Source organism: Pelophylax lessonae (assembly GCF_965119305.1).
Source record: "Pelophylax lessonae genome assembly, chromosome: 13".
Classification (NCBI taxonomy): domain Eukaryota; kingdom Metazoa; phylum Chordata; class Amphibia; order Anura; family Ranidae; genus Pelophylax; species Pelophylax lessonae.
The window spans coordinates 95,383,119-95,409,047 of record NC_138780.1 but is presented as its reverse complement, the minus strand read 5'-3'; the positions used below and the strand labels follow the sequence as shown (position 1 = coordinate 95,409,047).

At 43.5% G+C, this 25,929-nt stretch overlaps 1 protein-coding gene across 1 annotated transcript in view; it reads left to right on the top strand.

Annotated features, from left to right (window-relative positions):
• ARHGAP5 (Rho GTPase activating protein 5) overlaps positions 1-25,929 on the top strand; it is a 143,641-nt gene that overhangs the window by 40,345 nt on the left and 77,367 nt on the right. Inside the window, exon 3 of the mRNA XM_082275189.1 lies at positions 23,957-24,101. Coding sequence (XP_082131315.1) covers positions 23,957-24,101 — 145 coding nt within the window. The remainder of the gene's footprint in view (positions 1-23,956; positions 24,102-25,929) is intronic.

The following is a 25,929-nucleotide window of genomic DNA, read 5'->3' as shown; positions in this document are numbered from 1 at the left end:
CAAAGAGGGCTTTTCCTAACCACATAAGGGGCTGAGGCTTTTAAGGGGTTGATGCGGAGAGGGCAGGTGTGATATTTAGGCCCGATGCCTTATTTTGAACTGTTGTTCACACCAGAACCCGTTGGTAACCAGGATACAAGTGGAGTTAAAACCAGCCAAGATACGGATCATGGTCTCCTGGGAGTTTAGTTCTTCCATGAAACTACAGAGGTGGCTGGAAGAGTCGTACAAAAGCATGTATTTAGAGGCTTGTATATATACGAAATTTTGTATGGATGTTTATCTAGTAAGGTTTCCAGGATTGTGGGGTGAATTCTTTGGAACTTGTGATGTTGCGGCAGCTTAAAGAGAGACCACGTTTGAGGAATTGGTAGAGCAGAGCCTGTGGTCGGATTAAATAGCTGTACAAAATGTAACAGGTTCTGGGAAGCCCACTCAGTATTGCCTGCATGTTTTGGATTCTGTAAGGAAGTGTTCCCATGAATTGGGAGGTGGCGGGACACCCAAGGAGATAGTTTGCTTTTTCGCCTGGTCACTCCAAGCAACCAGCGTATCTTGTATTAATAGATTCTGCCATAGATGTGAGGGGATAGATCGTAACTTAGTATAGTAGGGCATGCCTTTTAAGTTTCCAACTCGTTAGTGTATTTGGAGCGCTATGAGATCCAGTCCATACCCTTAATAGACGAGATAGGTTATAAACCCTAAGGTTGGGGAGGTTAGCTCCCCCCCCCCCCCCTCGCTTCTCGGGAGAAATAGTTTGTGCAGGGCAATGTGGGGACGTCGAAATAGGTGCAAAGAGGTTGCAACGGCGCTACCTTTAAAGTGATTAAGTGCTGTGTAGGTGCCAATAGAAATAGAAATAAATAATTGTGTTGATACACTATTAAGAAAGATAGGTAAAATAAATTAAATTTGGGTCCAAAGTAAAGTGCACTAGTGACTTGTGATGTTACAAGGATAACCAATTATTTATCCTGGACCCAAAAAGTGCAGGAGAAGGTAAAGTGCTAATTGCTGTGCAATAGATAAAATAATGGAGCAACAGTGAATACGATTTTAAATAAAATGTGCAATTTATTAGTGGTAAATTGTGTTTGCTGAGAACCACTTAAATAAATAAATCAATAATTAAATAAATTCCTTCAAATAAGAGTGCTGTGTATGATTAAGTGAAAATGCCACTTAGTGAAGGAGTAGTGAAAAATTGTTGAAAGAGGATGAAAACTGGGGTTGCAATCTCCAGTGTGACCACTAGGTGTCACCCCTTGTATACGACCTGTGGTTCAAGCGATAGATCTGTCCGGGGGTTCCCCAGTGGAATAAGCGTTTGATCTGGCTTTTATTCCTTTGGAAAAAAAGAGAAAAGGACCCCTTGATACTGTATACAATGTGTAGTATAATAAAAATTAGTAGCGACTCACAATTAGGCTGTCCGAGATCAGTTGGTGTAGCCGGGAAGCTTCCATGGCCCAGGCTCCGAAAACCGGAAGTGACGTAATGACGTTTTGACTCCACCCTACGCGTTTCGTCAGAGGACGTCTGCTGGAGCGGTGTCACCTATGCCATAGAAAGCATGCTAGCTTTATACAGTTTTTGTATGTCACTGTGCCACAAGAGTATAGCAATGGTTTGGAGGGGGTATAGAAGTCTGGCAAAGCTGACCGTTTCAAAAAGGTGACAGCTCCTGAGAAGCGACATGGGGAGGTCCATCCATGTCTCTAGTTCACTCCACTCCAAAATCTTTGATATGACCGGGATAAAATTAAGTTGATACAGAGAAGAGGGTATTTTCCCAATGTTAATAGAGAGATAGGTGATGTAGGATTTTGCGATTAGAAAAGACTGAGGATCTAGCACAGGATGGGAACCTAGTGTGGAGTAGGGGGGAGAATTCCACTTTTGGAGAAATTGATGCGCAGACCTTAGCAACTCCTGAAATGTGTGAAGAGTTCTTGGATAGTAATCGTAAAGGCTGGGTTGGAAGTGAAGAAAAGAATGTCTTCTGCAAAGAGTGCTAGTCATAGATTTTGTTGGCTTATGTGAACTCCATGTAAGGATGGGTGAGAGAGAATGTGTCGAGGGGTTCTAGTGCCAGATTAAGGAGAAGCGGAGAGAGGGGGCAACCTTGTCTAGTGCCTTTGTGTAGTTTGATCGGTTTTGATATAAGGCCAGCTGCTACAATGTTTGCTTTGGGGTTTGCGCACATAGTAGAAATTAGTTGTAGAAAGGGGCCCGAAAAGCTGGATTGTTGCAAGACCAGTGACAACCAGATGAAACTGACGTGGTCGAAGGCCTTTTTCGCGTCAAGGGAGATTATGGCACTATCGCTGTCGGGGTTGGCCTTTGCGTGTTCTAGTACTGAGAGTACCGTCCTTATGTTGGACAACGCAGAGCGGCCTTGGGTGAAGCCTGCTTGCGCAGATTGTATTAGGGTACGCATCCTTTTAGCTAGTCTGTTGGCCATGACTTTTGAAAAGATTTTGGAATCCAGGTTTAAAAGGGAAATCGGTCTATAAGAGCTCTGTTCCGTAGGGTCCTTTTCCCTTCTTGGCTATCAATTTTATGTGGGCTTGGTATCCAGGTGGCAAGTAGTCGCCCACTTCTAAGATCTCTTGATAAACCATCTCTAGTGAGGGGACTACTGTGTGCGCCATCTATTTATAAAATTCAGGGGTCTACCTGTCCAGACCCAGGGCCTTCCCAGCTGCCAGGGTAGATATCGTCTTGTGAATCTCCTGCTCAGTTATCAGTGAGTTGAGATTGGAGAGGAGTGTAGGGTGGATTTGTGGTAGGGGACCTTGGGCTAAGAATTCTTGGGCTGAGGAGATATTAATTTAGTCTGGGCTATATAGTTTGGCGTAAAATTGCTTGAGGATTAGGCTAATGTCGGTTGCAGAAGAGGTGGTGTTTCCCTGGGAGTCTAATGCTTAAATGTGTGGGTACCCTTGCACAGTCTAACCAACAATTTCCCTGGCTTATTACCAAATTTTGGTATTGAAAGCCTGAATGTGCTTGGTAGATTCACTCCTGGGCATCGGCCCACAGATCGAACTCCGGGTTTGCAATGCTCAGGGGAGTTGTTCTGCAATAAGTGATTGGGTGTGTCTTAGGCGGTCACTAGCTTCTTGATGGCATTAAAAAACTTTTCTTTTATACAAGGCTGCAAAGGCAATAATGCTGCCACGCAACACAGCTTTACCTGCATCCCAGTATAAATTGGAGCGAGTGTTTTGAACTGCGTTGGTCGATTCATATTTGGACCAGGCCTTTTGCAGTGTTTTTTTTCTGGAGGTCGCGGTTGGGGGCTAGATAATGCAGAAGGCGCCATGTTTTTGCTGCGGGTGGAGCCATAGTCTCGTATTTGGACTGAGGTGGGGGTATGGTCTGAGATATAGATCTTGTGGATGAGTGCTTCTGAAGTTTAGGGTAATAGAGTGGAGTTGCGGAATAGATTGTCTATTCTGGATAAAGTGTGGGGAGGAGGCGAGAAAAAAGTAAAATCTCTGCCCTCCGGGTGTGCTAGGCGCCAAAGATCCGTGCGCTGTAGAGCAATCATCAAAGGAAAATAATGGAGTGGTTAGAACGTGTGCGTGGTAGTGGGATGTGGCTTTTGCATTGGATTTGTTGTCCTGCACTACCATAACGGAGTTTAGATCTCCTATCACAAGAGGAAGATGTAGGTAGGATGCTGATTGGGGGGAAAAAAAAGATTTGTTGGGAGAGTTGGGGGCATAGACGTTGGTCACTATTAGGTCTCTAGGCGGGATGCGGAGGTGTAGGGTCAAAAGACAGTGTCATTTACCGCGGAAACTACTTTGCAAAGGGAGGTTTTTATGAATAAGGATTAAGACTCCTGCGGTGCCCTTTATTAACGCCGAGCCAAATACTTTCCCTACCCAAAATGTGCACATATGTAGGAAATCTTCTGACAGGAGATGTCTCCTGTAGGAGGGCTATGTCCATTTTTTTACGTCCTTTTTAAATGGCGCACTATCTCAATGCATTTGTGGGGAATGAAGCCTCTTTACGTTCCAAGATGTAATTCTCATGGGGGAAGTGGGGTGTGTGAGCTGGATTAGTCGAATGTGGAATGCAGGGGAATTGAGAGGAGTGATGGAGTTTAGAATTCTAGAATAGAATGCAGAAATGAACCAAGTCAAATTTAAATAATAACTCAGTTTATAGAGGAGCCTTTACTTCACTTTCTTCCACATATATTCTCCAAAAATGTGACAGCGTTACTGGAGAAGGGGGATCATGGTCGAAATGTCAAATTGTTTAAACCAGGCAGTCATCACAGAATCCCGACTAGGATAGGACTATGAGGTCCTCATAGATGGTAAAATTATCACTCGGAGTTCCATCCAAATCATCTCCAGAAGGATGGAACAGGAAAGGGAGCACAGTAAAAGCAAAAAAAAAAATATTTGAATATGTGAAGTAAACCAAAATATTAACAAGTGATCTACGGTTACAGTCAAATGGAAATTGGCTTGAAGATCCAAAGCATCTGGGTCATGAAGTTGGCAAGCTCTGAGGTCCTGAAGACCTAGTAGACCAGTGGTGCTTAGCCGAACTGACATCTGCATACCGAATCCTCTTTGGGGGGGAACTTTGTGAGGGCTGCGTTGCTCCATGGGGCCATCTGGGTAACGGTTTGTCTCTGTTGGGGACTGCTCCTGGTGGAAGTGCAAATAAGTTTTAAGGTAGGAAGCTGCTTCCTCTGGGTGAGAGAAAGATTTGAATTCTCCCGACTGATCAATGAGGTGGAGGATAGCTTGGTACGCCAGAGTAAATTTACCACACTTGAGGTGTAAAGCTGAGCAGATGGCTTGGAACACTTTCTTCCTGCGTGACACTTTGCGAGAATAGTCCGCAAAGATTAGTAACTTATAGCCGTCCAGGTGGAATTGGCATTGTGAAAGGTTTTTAGAGTAGCATGTCATCAGTGTAGTTGGCGCACAATGACGGGGCGGTAGGAGCGTCTGTCGTTTGAGAGGGCCCCTACATGTTATGCCCTCTCTACTGTGCATGGTGAGGTTATCCTAAGGGCTGCAGGGATGCATACTGTACCAAGTTCTGACAGGGATTGAGCGTTCTAGGGAGGCCCATAACCCTCAAGTTGTTCCGGCGAGAACGATTTTCCAAATCGTCAAGCTTTTCCAGTATATAGTGCTTGGTTTGAGAGGTCTGGTGGGCGGCTGCCTGCAAGCTCTGGGCCTCTTCTAGTTCTTATAAGCGGCTCTGTCTCAGTGAGTCTGCCTGTCTGTTCCTGATCCCCCGCCTGAGTTGGTAAATACCTGCACTCACTGCTCTATCCACCACTGCTGTGATTTTGGGGGAGAGCAGTGCGGCCACTGCCTGGGTGATCCTCCCATATTGATCTTCCAGGGAGATGGGCTGTGAGTAGGATGCATGGTACTACTCGCGTCCGTGGTGTCGGCCATTTTGGGCTGCTGAGAGCTAGGAGGCAGCTTGTGGAGCGCCAGAACCGCCTGATAAGGTATCGTTCCATGCAGTGATACTTGGGGAGCGCCCAGAAAGCAGGAGAGGACCCGGAGGCTGTGCCTGGGAGACTGTGCCGTCTCTCGCTCCTTCTACATGTGGAACTGGAATTTAGTTTGCTTTAGATATTACAAATTTGTGTCCCTGGTTTGTGATGCTCAGTTGCAGTAAGGGTACACTTTGGAGAACAAAGGTCCCTCTCATCCATTGAACCACTGGTGAAAAGTACTCCCCAGAGCACAACCTGTCAAAATGGTATGCTCATTCTTTGCAGATTTCCTGACCATTTGTTTTCTTTGCTCTTAATCTTGTATGCTTTCAAAGTAGGCACAATAATTGATTAATACTGATATGATTGTCAGTACTAGAACAGTGTTTCCCTTTTGTACTGTATAAAATGAAGCTGGTTCGTATTGTACTGGCGATCGAAGCTTTACTGTGCATGCCACTTTCTTCTATTTCCTCATGTTAACCAGCACAGTGTATGTCAGAGCTACATACAAATCTTATTTATGTTAACCAGAAGTGTATATTTCTATTTGTAAAGCTTATAATTTGCAGCATATTAATATCAACAAAGACTGACTCCACCGTCCACTACCACACACATCCATAGGTATGTGTATATTTCCAAGACTCCTTAAAATGTAAGCAGCGTACTTCTGTTGAACAGTGTTGCATATATTTTTTTTTTTGTAAAATATATATATATATATATATATATATATATATATATCAGAAAATTGGATCCCTAAGCTTTACTTGAACCCTTTTGTTTTTGCTAAAGAAGAAATTCGTGTGGGATTTAATTGTTTTTAAAAATAATTTGTCAGGTCTTCAGTTAAATTGCTGTTTTGCCAGCATAACCTTTAACGAGGTACTAGTCAAGTATGTAAATCGTAAGAATTTTCTTTTTTTTCTTTCTGTAAAGAGGTTTTCACTATTTAATGGTGAATTTACTGTACATTATTGGTTTGTAGAACGTAAATTCCCACTGAGAAAACATTTTGCTGATGTTTTTGCTAAAATTAAGGGGGTTCTAAGCCCCCGTTCACACTGGGGCGACCTGTCAGGCGACCTGGTCGCCTGACAGGTCGCCGTAGGTCGCCTTCCACAGAGAAGCTGTGGACCCGTTCTAATAGGAGCGACAGAAGTCGCTCCGACTTAGAAAAAGGGGCCGGAGCTTCTTTGGGGCAACCTGGAGCGACCTGCATAGACTTCAATGTTATGAAGTCCGTGCCGGCCGCTCCTGTGAGGTCGCCCCGGGAAGTAGCGTCGCCCCAGTGTGAACGGGGCCTAAAGGCTCAGCGTTTTCCTTTTAAAAAAAATAAACATGTTATGCATACCTGTTCTGTGCAATGTTGTGCACAGGGTGGCCCCAAACCTCCACTTTTTTGTTCATCAACGGAAACAGCGCACCTTAAATAAAACCTGGGTAATATAACCTCCTCCAGGAGTAGGACTAGGCAGAACAAAAAACACCTGGCTATGCCCATGGACCATCCTCAGCTGGTAAATAACCCGCCTCTCTTCTCTAGGTGATCAGTTTTAATCTGTCTAGTCAGGAGTTAAGGAGCTAGGCTCCCGGCTGGGATCTCTGGTCCTAGCAATTTTTTTCTCATTCCCTACATCTTTTATGTTTTTCTCTTGGGAGATCTACAATCAACTGCCGGGCTGGGCGACGGGCTGGATAATCTAGATCCAGTGCTCCCCCCCAGCCCAGTCAGCGAGCGTGTGCAGACCACAGCTACACGCTAGGTTGGCCATGACATAGCCTCACAGACAGGGGCTTGCCCGCGAGGTAAACGTCTTACAGGGTCGCATACGACTGGGCTTGGGTCTGTCACAGCGGCCCCTTGGCCAACAGCTCCCCTACTTTGGTGGCGAGGATTCTGTCTGGAGTGTTAATCATACCATGGAAGGGTAAATACAGTCTCCCCCCTCTCCCCTTTTGGCGTTTTTTTTTGGGGTGGATGCGGGTAACGGTCGGACCTGCTTGCAGGTTCCCTCCTCCCATCCTTAAATCCCTCAGTGAGCTGGGCTTCCCTCACTCTTTCCCCCCTGTCTGGACCTGGAGTCTGGTGGAGGTCCCAGGGTAGAGGATTGCGCTGAGACCCCTGGGGTCTCCCCTGCTATCCCCTCTCTAAGGGTCCTGGAATAGTTTACGTCCTTCCCTGCTTGTCTGGAGGGATTGCAGTGTAAGAGACCCCTAGGTGCATGCCCTACTGTTTGCAGTGTGGGTATAGTGCAGGGGGGTCCCAGTGCAGAGACAACATGTGTCCTGCCTTCAGGGGTGTCACCTTGTAGAGGGGTACCTACCTTGTAGGTACCTTGAGCCTTGGGGGGGATCATTTAGTGGTGCCAAAAGATCAATTTTATCCTACAGAATGACCTGAACAAAATAACAGAGTGGGCAACGACATGGCAAATGAGGTATAATGTGGAGAAGTGTAAGATTTTGCACTTGGGGACAAAAAACATAAAAGCGCAATACACTTTATGGGGGGAACCTTTTGGCGGAATCAAAAATGGAGAAAGATCTGGGAGTCTTGGTAGAGGATAGACTAAGCAATAGCATGCAATTTCAAGCGGCAGCTGCCAAAGCCAGCAGAATATTAGCATGCATAAAGAAAGGGATGTATTCCAGAGATAAAACTATAATCCTACCACTTTATAAAACTCTGGTCCGACCGCATCTGGAGTATTCTGTCCAGTTCTGGTCGCCAGTCCTCAGGAGGGATGTGTTGGCACTGGAGAGAGTCCAGAGAAGGGCAACTAAACTAATTAGGGGATTGAAGGACCTTAATTTCGAAGAGCGTTTACAATCTCTTAATTTATTCTCCCTGGAGAAGAGATGCCTGAGAGGGGACATGATGGCAATTTATAAATACCTCAATGGTGATCTCAGCATAGAAAAAAAAGCTATTCAGTCGAAAGGATTGCATGAGGACTTACAATGCGATTAGAAGAGAAGCGTTTTGACCTCAGGCAACGCAGGGGGTTCTTTACTGTTAGGGCTACAAGAGTGTGGAATTCCACAAGAGGTAGTTTCTGCGGGAAGTATGGCTACTTTCAAAAGACTCTTGAACGTACATCTCAAGGATCAGAACATTAAGGAGTATGGGAGATGATTATGGCCACGCACGCCTACACTGGTTGAACTGGATGGACTATTGTCTTTATTCAACCTCAACTACTATGTAAAGTCAGGTGTCGAGAGATAGGGGTCTCTCTGAGTCTGTAATCCCCACTCTCTTGAAGGCTAGGAAGTCGACTTCTCAAAAGATCTATCATCGCACGTGGAAATCGTACCTTTCATGGTGCGAATTACTGAAAGTGCACCCTCGCTTGTTTATCACCAGGGTTTTGGCTTTTCTACAGAAAGGGGTTGAACAGGGGTTGAACAGGGGTTGGCCTTGGGTACTATCAAAGTCCAAGTTTCGGCTTTGGCTATCTATTTTCAATGCCCATTAGACATGCACTCCCTCAATATGTGAAATGACACCACAAAATATATAGTGCTGCTTCTCCGGAGTACGGGGATACCACATGTTAGAATTTTTATGCAGTCTAGCCACGTACAGGACCCCGAAAACCAATCACGGCCTTCAGGCTTTCTAAGGGCGTAAATTGATTTCACTACCTATAACCGTTTCGGAGGCCATGAAATGGCAAGATAGCACAATCCCAATGACCCCTTTTTCGGAAAGTGGACACCCCAAGGTATTTGCTAAGAGGCATGATGAGTATTTTGCAGCTCATTTGTTTTAGTAAATGAAGAAAGAAAAGGAAATTTTGTGACAAAAAGCGAGATCTGTTAAATACTCAATGCCTCCCAGCAAATAGCTTAGGGTGTCTAATTTCCAAAATTGGGTCATTTGGGGGGGGGGGGGGGTTGTGCTTTATTGGCATTTCACGGCCTCCGAAAATGTGATGGGTAGTGAGGAATGAAATCAACAATTTTCGCCCTTAGAAAGCCTGAAGGTAGTGATTGTTTGGGGTCCTGCACGCAGCTAGACTGCCAAAAAGTCTCACACATGGGGTATCCCCATACTCGGGAGAAGCAGCAGAATGTATTTCGGGGTGTATTCCACATATACCCATGGCATGCGTGAGCAATATATCATTTCAATGACAACTTCTTCTTTTTTTTGTCATTTTTCAAACAACTATGGAAAAAAAAATATATTCAGTGGGCTCAACATACCTCTTAGGAAATTTCTTGGGGTGTCTACAGTCCAGAAAGGGGTAATTTGGCGGGGGGGGGGGGGGGGGTGGGTTGTACTGCCCTGCCATTTTAGCACTTCAAGAAATTAGGCAGTCAGAAAGTAAAAGCTGCGTAAATTTCAGTATATACACCATAGTTTGTAGACACTAACTTTTGCGCAAACCAATAAAAATAAATGCTTAGTTTAAAGCATAAGCATAGTAAACTAAATAAAATTTAGTTTATTGGATATTTTCTATAGGAAAAAGTAGAAAATGTATTTCCCCCCCCCCCCCCCCCAAAAAAAAATTTTCTGTCTTTTTTTTAGTTTAGCGCAAAAAATAAAAACCACAAAGTTGATCAAATACCACCAATAGAAAGCTCTATTTGTGGGAAAAAAGGACATATGTTTTGTTTCGGTACAGCATTGCATGACTGCACAAATACCAGTTAAAGTCACTAAGTGCCAAATTGCAAAAAATGGCCTGGTCATTAAGAGGGTAAAACCTTCCAGTCCAGAAGTGGTTAAAGTGTACAGTTTTTTACTTCTGCTCAGGCCTGCCTTGCCTCCAGTTTCCCTGCTAGTGTTATACTCCTCTGTAACCAAACTAGCAAAGTATTGCTAAAGAAACTAGAAAACATTTATTCAAAATCCTATGAAACCAGCCCATGCATGCACTGTTTGTTGTATTCATTTTTATGAGGTTGTTTTTCTCCATGGAGTATAAATTCTTTATAAGATACAATGGAGGATACACAGCGTTTGTGCCAGCCTGGCCCAGAAGATATTGAGAAGGGGTTGATTCAGAGGGGCATGGGAAGCCTAAGTGTGTCTGCACCCAATAATTAAGACCATATATAATATATATATATATATATATATATATATATATATATATATATATATAGCTTTTACATGCGCGCAAATGTGTATGCAAATATTTTCAAAGGTATGCAGCACATGACCTGTTTATATTTCCTGAGTGAAAAAGTCGAGGATGCTGTAACCTTGTCTAATTTATGCATACTATACATTAATGGTGTCCTCCTCATAGAGGTTTGTAGTCTGATGGATGTCACTGTTCATTCTACCAGATCTGTGCTTCATGGGCTTATTTGCATCAGGCATATATTTCTCAGATTTGCAAGACTACACTTGAGCTTCATTTTAAAACCTTTCTTAAAGTAGTACTAACCCCTTCCTATCCATTAAAGCCAAGGAAGCTGCCATCATAGGCTCTGATCTGCAGTTGATATGGTGCTGCACATATAATCAGTTATAACACTAGCCTTGAATGTAACTTTTTTGAGAAACAGGCTGCTTTGAGTTTTTGAGCCTTCTCTAAAGCATGTTGGAAACCTTTTTTTTTCTTGTAAACAAAACCAGTTTAAGATAGAAAAATAGAAATGCAAGGTAAAACATGTTGTGTATTTTATATCAAAAAACATAAATGGCTTAAGAGAAGTCTGGGGTTTTTTTTTTCCCCCCAATCATACTTACCTAGGTAGATGCAGCATTGGTCCGATGCTGTATCTGTCCCCCGGCTGAGAAACGAGCGATCGAACACTGCTGATCGCTCAGGTCTAACAGCTTCCCAAGCAAAGAGCTGCTGACTGACAGTCCGCAGCTCTCTGCTCTGCCCCCTCCCCGGTGCGCTGGGCTGTGGAGGGAGGAGGAGTGGTTGGCTCAGGCTCTCAGCCGCTCGCTGAGAGGCTGAGTCGGTGTCATTCCAGGCACCTGGCGGATCCCGACTTCCATTGTTGTGATGACACGGTGCCTGGACCAACTTCTGTCAGCAGAGAGCAGACTTTAGCCTGCGCTCTGCTGCAAACTGGTCACAGGAGCGCAGAACAAACTGCACTCCCGTGATCCATAGGAAATATACAGCCAAAATAGCTTTGGCTGTACATCTCCCTTAATGCACTCCATAAAAACTAAATGGGGAAACCCCAAAATACCCCCCACCCTGCACATAGACCCCCAAATTCCATGTGCATCACTCCCAAAACTGTACCCATTGTAGGGGGCGGCTACACAAAGCAACGAGCCGACAATCCTGTGATGACACCGGCTAACCAAGAAAGTATTGACTAAAATAAAATAAAGTTTTTTTTAAAGACTTGTAAATGTTTAACTGAAACCGTAAGGAATAGGGACCATCACTTATAAACGTTTAAGCATAGAAGGAGCTTACATGTATATAATCATGCCCATTATTAGATGGAACAAACATTTTAAAAATAAGTCTCCCATGCTTGACAGTAGGCGGAGGGTGACATCCATCCCCCTGCTGTAGTCAACAAATCTCATCTGACACACTCTGGAATTCCAGCTCCCTTATGTACCAATATAGCATTAATGTACTTAGTTTGAAAAAAATAAACGGCTTTCCAATAATTTTACATAGGCTTACTTCACTTGCTTCATGGCTGTTTAAACACACTGCTCGATTACCTCTGTCTTACTTCCTGGTCAGACTTTAGGTCATGACACTGGAAGGAAATGACCAGCTGATCTCATTAGCACACACCCTGCATAATCTACCCTCAGCTGGTCAACCTAAAGTCTGTCCAGGAAGTAAGACCGAAGCAGTCGAGCTGTGTGTTTAAAGTAACTGCTAAGAGAGTGAGGTAAGCCTCTGTAGAAATAATGGGAAGTGGTTTTATTTTTGCAAAATAAGTACATTAAGGCTATATTGGTATAAAGGGGAGCTGGAATTTAGAAGAAAAAAAAAAAGGTGAACTTAGACTTTAATTTCCAATGAAAAATTAGAAAGAAACAAACTGATAAATTCAACAGGGACTGGAGGAATCGGTTATTCTGATGGGCAGCTGCAGACCCATTGTGCCCCCTTGGAATCCAACTACCTTTACTCCTTGGGGGTAAAGGGGAAAAAAAAGGGCTTTGCTACCATCCGAGTTCGGAGTCCTTTTTTAACATGCATAAAACGTGTCCTTTTTTTTTTTTTTTTTTTGCGTGGTCATGGAAAAGTCTGTGTAAACCGATCTAGTTTTTTACATTACAAATCATGTGTGGCTAAATCCACACTCGGAATGTGTTCTTTATCCTGTGCGACCACTCCAAAAATTCCTCAGCCTGTCTACCCTCAACCTTGTCAGTGTAACTTTAACTCTGTTAGCAGTTTGCATGTTACCTTCCAAGGGACGCGCTAAATTCTCCAGATCACTTATCCTCTACTCGGTTGCTGCAGCTCTTTCCTTCATTTTGCATATCTTGCTTACAAAAACATAGGTCCACATGCAGACCATCCATGTGTTCGGTAAGGGCAGACTGACCCTGTTGTAAAGCATCCATGATCTGAATCAGGGATTCCTCAGCCTCATCATACTTTCTCTGCTGCAGGCATGCGAGTGGGGTAACAGACTCCCCTTCAATGCCCCAGTTGCCCTCTGTGTCTCCCTTTGTGCCTCTTGGCTGACTTGCTTCTCTGTTATTTTGTGCAGGGTCCCAAGCAAACATTGCTAAGCACCGATGGGGCTTTGCCTGCCCTTTGTCTGTTCTTCACCATACTGGTAGCTGCCTGGGGTGTTCTGAGGGTGAGGGGAAGCTGTAAAGTGTCAGGGTTCTTTGTAGGGACGACAGGATCGTTGCAGGATCAGGCGCTTTGGTCCTGAACTTCACATTCTGTCTTCGCCCCCCACATTTGATTGTCAACTGGTGATCTGGCTGGTAACCCATCTCATGTCTTTAAGCAGTTACAGCATTTTTTTTTTTTAATTTATTTATTTTTATTTGTTTTTGAAATTAATGGAAGTGAACCCCTCTTAGTTTGAGACTTCTGCATACCTTTTCAATTCCTCCAAAAGGTTGGGTGTGGTGGTTTCCATATGTGTCAAAAAGAGATTTGCCTAAGCGGATGTCTTTGTGGTGCTCTCTGGTTGTCTTAAACTTCACAATATCTGAATTAGCCTGAAAGTTGCATGGAAGGGGTTCCAAGGTTAAAATTAAAAATTAATTGGAATAATGTAATTAAGTTTTGCCTAAAGTTGCACTTTACAGCCCTATGCACACTGGGTTTTTAGCCCTGGTGCATGGGGCTCTGGTATTTTTAGGACGCCATTGCCTCATCCAGCCTAGTTACTTACAGCCTGTCAAACTCTGCTGTGACAGAACAGGGCTGTATGGTGCACCTAGCAGTACTAACCTTAGTGTTACCCAACCCAGGTCCCTACATTAACTCTGGTCTCCCATAGTACACAACATGGAAATGCAACTATTTTAGTAAATATAAACTGTTGAATACCTTTTCTCATCAGCAGTATATAGCAGCCTTGTGACTTGTAGCACTCTCTTCTTAAAGCTTGTAGGAGTTTTCATTTTCCACCATCTTCTGCTTGGACAGTGCTGATTGGCCTTGTGCTGATCACATGCACCCTCCCAAGAAGAACAAATACTCTGGCAATACACATCAAACTGAACATGTGCTGACTTTAATAGTATTAATAATAAGAAAGAAGGAAAAAAAACTTTTAAGCGCCTCAGTACCCATGAGCTTGCACACCAAAGAAAACGCATGCGAAAGTCGTGCCCGCAAATGTAAACAGTGTTCTAATCACACATGAGGTATCGCTGTGATAGAGCAAGAGCAATAATTCTAACAAAATACCTCCTCTACCTCTAAACTGCTAACCGTTAAAAAATGTTTTAAAACGTTGCCTAGGGAGATTTTTAAGCACCGTAGTTTGTCACCATTCCACGATTGTACACAATTTTAAACCGTAACCTGTTCGATATTTTTTTACTCGGCGTGACATAATCTTTCACAATATACAAAAAAAATTGGGCTAACTTTACTGTTTAGTTTTGTTCAGTAAAGTGTATTTAAAAAAAAAAATTGCATTTGAAAAAACGCTGCGCAAATACCGTGTGACAAAAAATATTGCAAAGACTGCAATTTTATTCTCCAGAGTCTTTGCTAAAATATTTATAATGTTTGGGGTTTCAAAGTAATTTTCTTGCAAAAAATACTGATTTTAAGTTGTAAAACATGTGTCAGAAATAGGCTGGATCCTTAAAGTGGTTGTAAACCCACTTAAAAGACTTTTACCTAAAGGTAAGCCTATATTAACCACTTAAGCCCCGGAAGATTTTACCCCCTTCCTGACCAGGGGGTATTTTGCGATTCGGCACTACGTGACTTTAACGGACAATTGCGCGGTCGTGCGACGCTGTACCTAAACGAATTTGACGTCCTTTTTTTCCCACAAACAGAGCTTTCTTTTGGTGGTATTTGATCACGCGCTATAAACAAAAAAAGAGCGTCAATTTTGCAAAAATAACAATATTTTTCACATTTTTTTTATATGAAATTCCCAAAAAAAAAGTAAAAAATCAAAATTTTTTTTACATTTTCGGCCAATTTGTTTTATGCTACATATGTTTGGTATAAAAAAATCGCAAAAAGCGTATTTTGATTGGTTTGCGCAAAAGTTATTGCGTTTACTAACAAAGGGAAAGATTTTTGTAGTTTTTTTTTTTAACGCGTAATGGCGGCGATCTGCGTTTTTTTTTTTTTTTTTGCGGTACTGCGACATTGGGGCGGACAGATCGGACCCTTGACTGATATTTTTGACACTTTTGGGGTTACCAGTGACATTACTACAGTAATCAGTGCTATTCATATGCACTGTTACTGTAAAAATACACTGGCAGTGAAGGGGTTAACTTTATTTGAGAGGGAGGGGCTGTGTGTGTCCCTAGGGGCGTGATTCTAACTGTGATTGGCTGTGGCTTGAGGTGTAGTTACACTGATCAACGGTTCTACATAGTAGAACCGTATGATCAGTGTCTCTACACAGGGAGAACTGACAGGCAGCTTGTTTACACAAGCTGCCTGCCTTTCTCCCTCTCCCCCGACGATCGCAGAGTGACCGGCGGACATCGGGTCCGCTGGTCACACGCGCGGGGGGGTGCGTGAGCACGCGGGAGTGGGAGCGCGCCGCCGGCGGCGCATGCTCGCTCCCCAGACCCTCCCAGGCTAGTGACGTACCGATACGTCACTCTGCCTGCGAGGGGCTGACCGCCGCAGTATATAGTCGTGCGGTCGGCAAGTGGTTAAAGCGGAGGTCCAGCCTCAGGGGTCAATTTGAGCTAAAAATACCCCCGGGACAGTCAGGGCTAGTACATTCCATAATGGATAGCCTCTGAACTGTCCCAGGTCGCGCTTACCCGTAAGAAGAAATACTTTACCTTTAAAATTTCTTCTCCAGCGCTGCCATCTCAGGTGTGGGCAGCTGAAGCCACAGCGTCCCTCTTCGTGGCCTCTTCCGTGACGCCGGAGGTCCCACAATGCACTGCACCGGCTCCGCTCGTCACTTCCGGTGCAGGCGCGGCATCCCTGCACAGCTTCTGGGCATGCCCAGAAGCTGTTTAGGCAGTGAATGTCGCGCCTGCACCGGAAGTGACGAGCGGGGCCGGTACAGGCGCATTGATTCCTGGTAGCGACGCTGTTCAAGCGGGCCGCGGCCAAAGAGGGAGGAGGTGGAAGGAAGGTGAGTATATTTTCTTCTATAATAAGGTAAGCAGAGGATGCCATGCCCATAGGAAGCTCAGGGACAGATATATACAAACTCTGACTTGGTCCACACAAGACCATTACTACATGTACTGTATATGACCTTCTGCGGTCCTACTCTTCTTATACACTACAGGTTCACTATATGAACATATCCTCCCCTTTATGGGAAGTAGTCCATATCGAGCCACCTTTTTTGCCGATCATCGTGGTGCCCTGCCGGTCCCTCGGGGCAACTGCTACTACTTTTTCTATATGCTCTCACGGACTTCGTAGCCTTTGAATGGGCCTGTGGGAATTGGGCATTCCTCCTGATGGTAACAATACCATTTTTTAGTCGACAGACCAATCCAAGCCTGAGGGCTGGACGCTAAGGATATACTTGGTGTTTTATCTGGAACTCTGGGTGACCCCTGAGGAAGGGCTTCTTGGCCCGAAACGCGTAGGGTCGGTTCCGGTTCCATGATCACCTTGTACACCTGTGCGCCCCTTTGGTTCGGTATTTGGTCTGTCAATGCATGCATGCATTTTTAATGCCCTGTACATGTTATTGATTTACGTTTTTTCTTTGTGTGTTTAACTTTTTGTAATAAAGTTATTTTTATACAAAACACAGTGTTCAGTGGCATTCACAGTCCCATATCTATAGGGGAATCCTTTTTGTATATATAATAAGGTAAGTGACCGAAAAAAAAATCGCCAGTATCCATTTCTTTTTCAGGTTGCCCTCAGCAAGTGGATGACCCAAAATCGATTTTATCGATTTTGAGGCCGGAGCTCTGCTTTAAGGCTTACCTATAGGTGCTATAAATACCTCCTAAACTTGCAGCGTTTAGGAAATATTTACAGTGCATGTAAATATCAAAGCCCTGTGCCGTCACTGGCGGCTCCTGCGCGCATACGCGGGAGTGACGTCACGCGGCTCCGGCCAGTAATACTGCAGACCCGAAAGAAGACAGGTGAACATGGATGCAGCCAGCAGCAGGGACAATGTGGGCTTCGTTGGAGGCAAGTGTCACATAATGTGCTAGTATGCGATGCACCTAAAAAGATCTAACAAAATATTTACAAAAATGTGAGATACTGTATACGTACGGCAGTATTGAGGTGGTTAAAAAGCTTTTAAAGCTTGGTATTTGTAAATGATAGCCCTAAAATTATTTCTCTTACTATGGTGTGCGTGCAATGATGCCTAAAATGTCATTGTCTCATTTTTGTTGTGCCTTTTTGTTCCTTTTATGCTATTACAAAGGGGGCAAACAAGACCCCAATGTTCCAGGTACCCTCTAGAGTAGGGATCGACGGACTATCGGCAGCCGATATGCACTTTCCCCGATATAACGTTATCGGCCCGGAAAGTTACCGATATTGCTGATATTTTCGTGATGTCATCTGCCTTCTTAGGACGCCTCCCTCGCCTTGGACAGCCTCGTCTGGAGTCGGGGCTAGTCTTGCGGGAGTGTATCACAGCCATTCACCCACCCACAGCAGCCCGGTGCCAGCCACAGGCCCTGTACCAGCGAGCCAGCCACCCTCCCACAGGCCCTGTATCAGCCAGCCACCCACCCACAGGCCCTGTATCAGCCAGCCACCCACCCACAGGCCCTGTATCAGCCAGCCACCCACCCACAGGCCCTGTATCAGCCAGCCACCCACCCACAGGCCCTGTATCAGCCAGCCACCCACCCACCCACAGGCCCTGTATCAGCCAGCCACCCACCCACAGGCCCTGTATCAGCCAGCCACCCACCCACAGGCCCTGTATCAGCCACCCACCCACAGGCCCTGTATCAGCCAGCCACCCACCCACAGGCCCTGTATCAGCCAGCCACCCACCCACAGCCCCTGTATCAGCCAGCCACCACCACAGGGTGCCAAACAGCCAGCTACCCTCCACAGGGTGGCAGCAAGCCAGGCATTAAACATTTAACAAAAAATACCATGTTCAGTACCAGATTTGTGTCAATTGTCTTTGTTTTTCAAAACTTTAAATGTACAAAATATCGGCCCATATTGGCCGATACGGATATGCGATGGGCAAAATATCGGTATCGGCAATGAAAACCAATATCAGTCGATCCTTACTCTAGAGAGGCTTTTAGGGGTCTATTGTTTCTACTCTTCCCTGTGCTATTGCCATCCTGATGCATCTCATGGATGTTGCAGGATCAAAAAGGGCATGTGGGGGAAAGGCCATCTGTTGCATTATTTTTTTTTTTTTTCTCTGTGTGATGGGTCGGCCCCCCTGCCAACCAGCCAAGAGATAGGAGGGTACAGATCATAAGCAAGTACAAACTGCCCTACTGAGCTCATTGCTTGCATGTTGAATCATCCTGGATCAGTGTCTACCTAGACACTCTGGAACACGATTGGCACTTTGTGCAGGCATGGAAAGAACAGCTTTGCTTTATTGTGGCACTTTGCAAAGTTTTATCCCACTACAAGAACACTCAGGCATGCCTTGATATAATGATGCACCTGATATGGAAACAATTCCCTTTTTGGAGGTGAATGCTTTTTTTCAATAGTATAATCACAAAAAAGGAATTAAAATTTTGAGTTAGAGCTTTGTGTCTGGGTTACCTTACTTCAAGTAGGTTTTTATATCTGACAACAGCTATTCAGTGAATGTGCTTGTCTAAAACAATAGCATTCTGATTATAATGGTTTGTGGCGTTGTATTTTCCTGTAGTTTAGAAAATCTGATTTGACCTAAATTTCCTATTCAAATTTTGGATGTAATTTTTGTGAATAGTAGCTAATGTGTTTAACATTAATGGCATGTAAACATGCCTTGTAATAGAAGTAAAAGTGATGAAGAAAAAAAAAATAATGGGAAAATTAAACAAAAAAAAAAAAACATTTTAAAGTGCCTGCCGTCCCCGCATGCTTGCACGCAGAGGTAAACGCATACGTATGTCATGCCCACATATGTAAACAGCGTTCAAGCCACACGTGAGGTATCGCCGCGATCGCTGGGCAGTGAGTGAGTGCAACAATTCTAACCCAAGACCTCCACTGTAACTCTAAATAGGTAACCTGTAAAAATGTTTAAAGCGTTGCCTATGGAGATTAAGTACCAAGTTTGACGCCATTTCACGAGTGTGCATAACTTTAAAGCGTGGCATGTTCGGTATCTGCTTACTTGGCGTAACGCTATTTTTCACATTTTACAAAAAAATTGGGCTAACTTTACTGTGTGTTTTGTTTAGTTAACAAAACCGTATATTACCTAAAAAAACATGTTTGAAAAATTGCTGCACAAATACAGTGTGACATAAAAAGTTGTTGCAACGACCGCCAATTTATTCCCTAGGGTTTCCGCTAAAAAAAGAAAAAAAAAGAAAAAATTATTTATAATATATTTGGGGATTCTGAGTACTTTTCTAGCAAAAAAATGTTTACATGTGGGAGCAGAGTGCCAAAATTGGCCCGGTATGGAAGTGGTTAAATAGCTCAATTCAATACAATAGGGTTTTCTCAAATGTTTAAGCTGTCAAAATGTACCATTTTAACCACTTAAGCCCCGGAGGATTTGGCTGCTAAACGACCAGAGGGTATTTTGCGATTCGGCACTGCGTGACTTTAACGGACAATTGCGCGGTCGTGCGACGCTGTACCTAAACGAATTTGGCGTCCTTTTTTTCCCACAAACAGAGCTTTCTTTTGGCGGTATTTGATCACCTGTGCGATTTTTTGATCACGCGCTATAAACAAAAAAAGAGCGTAAATTTTGCAAAAATAGCAATATTTTTCCCTTTTTTTTATATGAAATTCCCCCCAAAAAAAATGTAAAAATCAAAATTTTTTAATCTTTTCGGCCAATTTGTTTTATGCTACCTATGTTTGGTAAAAAAAATCGCAAAAAGCGTATTTTGATTGGTTTGCGCAAAAGTTATTGCGTTTACTAACAAAGGGAAAGATTTTTGTCATTTTTGTTGTTTTTTTTTTTTAACGCGTAATGGCGGCGATCTGCGATTTTTTTTTTTGCGGTACTGCGACATTGCGGCGGAAAGATCGGACCCTTGACTGACATTTTTGACACTTTTGGGGTTACCAGTGACATTTCTACAGTAATCAGTGCTATATATATGCACTGTTACTGTAAAAATACACTGGTAGTGAAGGGGTTAACTTTATTTGAGAGGGAGGGGCTGTGTGTGTCCCTAGGGGCGTGATTCTAACTGTGATTGGCTGTGGCTTCAACTGTATGCAGAGTGATCAATGGATCTACATAGTAGATCCATGTGATCAGCTCTCATACAGAGAGGAGAATGACAGGCAGCTTGTTTACACAAGCTGCCTGACTTTCTCCCTCTCCCCCGCCGATCGCAGAGTGGCCGGCGGCGATCGGGTCCGCCGGTCACACGCGCGGGGGGGTCCGTGACCACGCGGGAGCGGGAGCGCGCCTCCGGCGGCGCGCGCTCGCTCCCTAAACCCTCACAGGCGAGCGACGTAGACCTACGTCACTTTGCCTGTGAGGGGCTGACCGCCGTCGTAGATAGTCGTGCGGCGGTCGGCAAGTGGTTAAGAAAAAATAAGGTAATTTTGAATTTGATGGCAGCAAAACATCTAAAAAAGTTGGGGCAGGGCCATGTTTACCATGGTGTAGCATCTCCTCCTCCTTTTATGAACACTCTGTAAACATCTGGGAACTGAGACTAGTTGCTGGAGTTTTGGGAGAGGAATGTTGTCCCATTCTTGCCTGATACAGGATTCTAATTGCTAAACAGTCCTAGGTCGTCTTTGTTGTATTCCTCTTTTCAAGATGCACCAAATATTTTCAATTGGTGAAAGGTCTGGATTGCAGGCAGGCCAGTTAAGCACCTGGACTCTTCTACTGTGAAGCCATGCTGTTGTCATAGATGCATAATATGGTTTAGCAGTGTCCTGAAAAATGCAAGGCCTTCCCTGAAAAAGATGTCATCTGGATGAAAGCATATACTGCTCTAAATCCTGGATATATCTTTTGGCATTGATGGTGCCTTTCCAGATGTGCAAACTGCCCATTCCATACACACTAATGCACCCCATACCATCAGAGATGCAGGCTTTTGAACCAAGCACTGATACCAAGCCGGAAGGTCCTTCTATTTAGTCCGGAGGATGCGAATGCCCATACTTGCCTTAAAGAATTTAAAATTTAAACTTTTCTGACCACAGAACAGTTTTGTACTTTTGCAGCAGACCATTTTAAATGTACTTTGGCCCAGAGAAGACGGTGTGGCTTCTGAATCCTGTTCAGATATGGCTTCTTCTTTGCATGATAGATCTTTAGCTTGAATTTTTGGATAGTATGGCGAACTGTGTTCAGACAGTAGTTTTTGAAAGTATTCCTGAGCCTATGCAGGGATGGCGATTACAGAATCATGCTTTTTGATGAAATGCCATCTGAGGGCCTGAAGATCTTGGGCATCCAATATTGTATTTCGGCCTTGTCCCTTGAGCACAGAGATTCTCAGAATCTCTTGATATGTTCCGTAGATGACTAAATATTTTCAAGTCTTTGCAGTTTTGTTGTACATTATTTTGAAATTGTTCAACAATTTTAAGACAGACGATTAGTGAACCTCTGGCCATATTTACTTCTGAGGCACCCCAGCTCTCTAAGATGCCCTTTTTATGTCCAGTCATGTTACTGACCTGTTCCCAATTAACCTAATTAGTTGCAAAATGTTCTTCCAGCTCTTGTTAGTACTACTTACTTTGTCAGTTTTTTTTGTTGCCCTGCCCCAACTTTTTTGAGATGTGTTGGCACCATCAATTTAAAATTTTTATTTTTTTTTCTTTAAATTATACATTTTCTCAGTTAAAGTATTTGATATGTTTTCTATTTAATATTGTAAATAAAATATGGGCTGAGAGTTGCAAATTGTATGCCTTCTGTTTATAAAGTCCCTACTTTTTTTGGGATATTGGGTTGTATGTAAACCGCAAAAAGCTAAAAAGCACATTTTTCTTTGTTTTGTCACGTTCATGATGTACGGTGTACCAGATGATACATAAAATACTTTGTACACAGTGACTGAAAGTGTATAACGGAATTTTGAAAAATGGGATCTAAAATATGAATGTGTCCATTATTCCAAAGTCTTCTAAATTAAAAAAAATTTGTTTTGGGATACTTCTGAAATGTCAGACTTTATTTTGTAGTCTAGAAGAGAGGAAGGCAGCTGAAATGTAACTGGAGGGCTCAGTCAACACTTCCTTTTTTGCAGTTTTAGTACATTTGCCCTTTCAACTCAGTATGAAAATGTGCTTTTAATAAATTCCCACACTGTTTTCTTAGTAACATGTTTGTTGATTTTAAAGATGAAGTTTAGCTAAAAAAAGTGTTTCCCTCTCAAGCTAATGAAAAATGCCCCACAAATATCAGGTTGCTGAAATCTGCACTGCAGGGTGACAATGTCTTCTTCCTGCTGCAGGCGCTCGCCCTTTCTCTTTTATTCACACATTGCAGAGTTGACTTCACTCTTCCGGAAAGCCTGCCCCGGGTAGCAACCATCTGCCCCTGGAACTATCTTGGACCCCACTGTTGGACTCTTGACAGTCCCTTTATGGCCCCCATCCCCTGTGATATGCACATGGACTATATATATATATATATATATATATATATATATATATTATATATATATATATTTTGCTGCTGTAGTATTATTGTCCTCACAGCCTCCGAGCGCCAACACCCAATGTTTTTCTTCCTGCTGCAGAACTCTTGGTGTTATGGGGACTAACCACTTTGGGTCTCCAGACTCAGCTGCACTAAACATGGTCTGATGGGGACATGCTCTCTCCTCCTCTCGAGAAAAGTTATTTACATGATTACACTGCCAGTAACGCGATCTGTGAATGGGGGGAATGAATCCTGTGACTGAGCAGACCCTCCTATAGTTTTGCTATCCATTGAAGGGCTGTTATTGGGTAATAGAATGTTAGGTGGAAACCAAGTGGAATGCTGAGCTTTTTTACTAAATAGGCTTGAAACCCCCCCCCCCCCCCTCCTAACGCCATACTAAGTAGCCTGTGTGTAAAAAAAAAAAAAAAAAGTCTATATGTGCCTATTTTCAGGCTGGTCCAGTCATGTGATCAACTCCCCTGTCAGGCAGTGGCTGCTGTAGGGGAGAGGAGGGATTGCCTATAACGGATGGGCCATTATAAGCCTATCGATGTCATTGCTCAGTGATTACCAATCGTTGTCGATCTCTGTCCTCTCCCCTGTAGCTGGTGCTGGCTGACACAGGAGATCATGTGACCAGACTAGAGCTACCTGAGAATAGGTAAGTGTATACAATTTTATTTTTTTTAATTTATGCGCAGGTTAGTATAGGTGTTAGGAGAGGTTAGTATAGGTGTTAGGAGGGGGAGGGAGTGTTTGTAAGCATAGCTCGTAAAAGCGGGGAATTCTGCTTTAACAGAGAATCCTCTAGCATAGAGCACAAAGAGTGGTTTTCAGGTTGATAAAGATAATGGGTCACTTTTTGTGGTGTCTGCATTTAGACTAGAACCTTCTGCTTTCTTGCTGAAATGCAGAACTAGGCATCTGCATCTGTCAGTTTCATACAGGATATCCATGAATAAAAGTGTGAAATCCTATTTTCACTTCAGTTTGGATACAAACACCAAATATTGATATTCAGTGTGAATAAGTTCAAAATGTTATGTTTTTATACATTTTTCATATTTTAATTTTATTTTGTGGTAGAAAAAGAAGACCAAGCCTTTTAACCCACCAACACGGCGGAACTGGGAAAGTAATTATTTTGGCAAGCCCATTCAGGAGCTGGTGACCCCAGAGAAGCCTATTCCAGTCTTTGTGAAGAAATGTGTGGACTTCATTGAGGACGCAGGTATGAAGTGTAGAAAGCGCTATCAAGTTTTTAGTGTTAGTGTTTTTACCAGTCCAACTTTGTAAATCTCCTGTTATAAAATCTGAAAAAATGTTTTTAACTTTTTGACTGACTGTGCTCATATGAAGCTGTGTGTTGTCAGGCATCTCTAAAAGCTTAAACCTTGATTTAACCACTTGCCAACCAACTGCCGTAGTTACACTGCGGCAGATCGGCCCTGTTGACGTGAAACAACGTACATGTACGTCACTTTGTGTAGCAGTCAGTGTACTGGAGGGGGAGCCAATCAGCAGGTCCAATGGCCATGATGTTTGCCAGGGACCAATGATCGCTCCCCATGGAGACACGTCAGACCCCGCTTTTCATTCAGTGATGAACACAAGGATCCGGTGTTCCTCATATTTAGGAACACAGGTCTCTGTGTTCATTCAGTGAGCCCATCCCTCACACAGAAAGCATCCCCTAGGCCAGTGATGGCAAACCTTGGCACCCCAGATGTTTTGTAACTACATTTTCCATGATGCTCAACTACACTGCAGAGTGCATGAGCATCATGGGAAATGTAGTTCCAAAATATCTGGGGTGCCAAGGTTTGCCATCACTGCTCTAGGCACACATTTAACCCTTTGATCGCCCCTGGTGTTAACCCTTTCTCTGCCAGCCTTATCTGACTTTGTCGGGATCCACCCAGATGCCTGGACTGACAGCTGGGTCAGCCTCTCAGCGAGCCATTGGGAGACTGGGCCAGTTGCTCCCACCCCCTTGCCAGCTCAGTGCTCCAGTGCTCAACATTAAATAAGCAGCGATGAAGAGTGATTGTGTTAGCCAGTTTTTACTGGCTGATCTCCAAATCTGTACCCATTTATGGAAGAGCAAGTATGTTAAAGGTAAAAGTCGCATTACAGTTTACTTCAGAGTAAAACAGTGCAATAACGAATCAAAATGTGCCCACTGTATGTACATTCCTCTACGCATTCCAGCTTTAATAAAATTAACATGACTTGTTGCTAGTTAGGATAATTTTGTGTAATAAAGGTATGGGTACAATGGAAATGGAGAGTCACCCTAATGGCCATTAGTTTATAGGTTTTGTTTGCAACTGCCTCTTGTGAAAGAGATTTGTTGAAGTAGCTTTCCACCCACTTTCTTTTCTACTTGCCACCTGAAACTACCCACCTACTATTTTTACTAAATGGAGACCATCTGTCGTCCACACATAGGAGGTGGTGATCTAGCAGTGGTACTGCGTTGGCGACTCCGGCAGAGGAGGTGTTTGTTAAGATTCTATTTGAGTTCTCTGTCTGCTTAAAAGGCTTTATCTTTGCTTGTGTACCTTACACTATTTGCAACTGAGAGGAATGTGTTAAGGAGCTGTTGGTTCTGTGTTAAGTATCTGGTAGGCAACACAAGCTGTGCGCTTTAAACCCAGCCACACGCTGCTTCAAGCAAGCAAGAAAGGAAGCAGATGCTGTTAAAATTGCCCAACCTAAATAAACAGAAGGTTCAGTTATAACAGATATTCTTTGCATTTTCTGCCTAAGGCTACTGTGGAAAATGCTGGTTTGGTATTGTATGGTATACCTTTTAATTGCAATGTTCTTTTGTTATTTAGCGTGCATTAAGCTACATACATATTTTTCCTTTTTGTACACCTGTGCTCCATTTTTTTTTTTTTTGTGAAAATATGGGCTTACAACAGTTAACCAATATTTCAGAGAACCTATTCAATAATAATCGAGACAAAGCGTGCTAAATTATAAATAGTTTGTAAGTATACGGTAGATACATAATTGTGTATGCATCCATGATGGAAAAGGTAATGTTCACC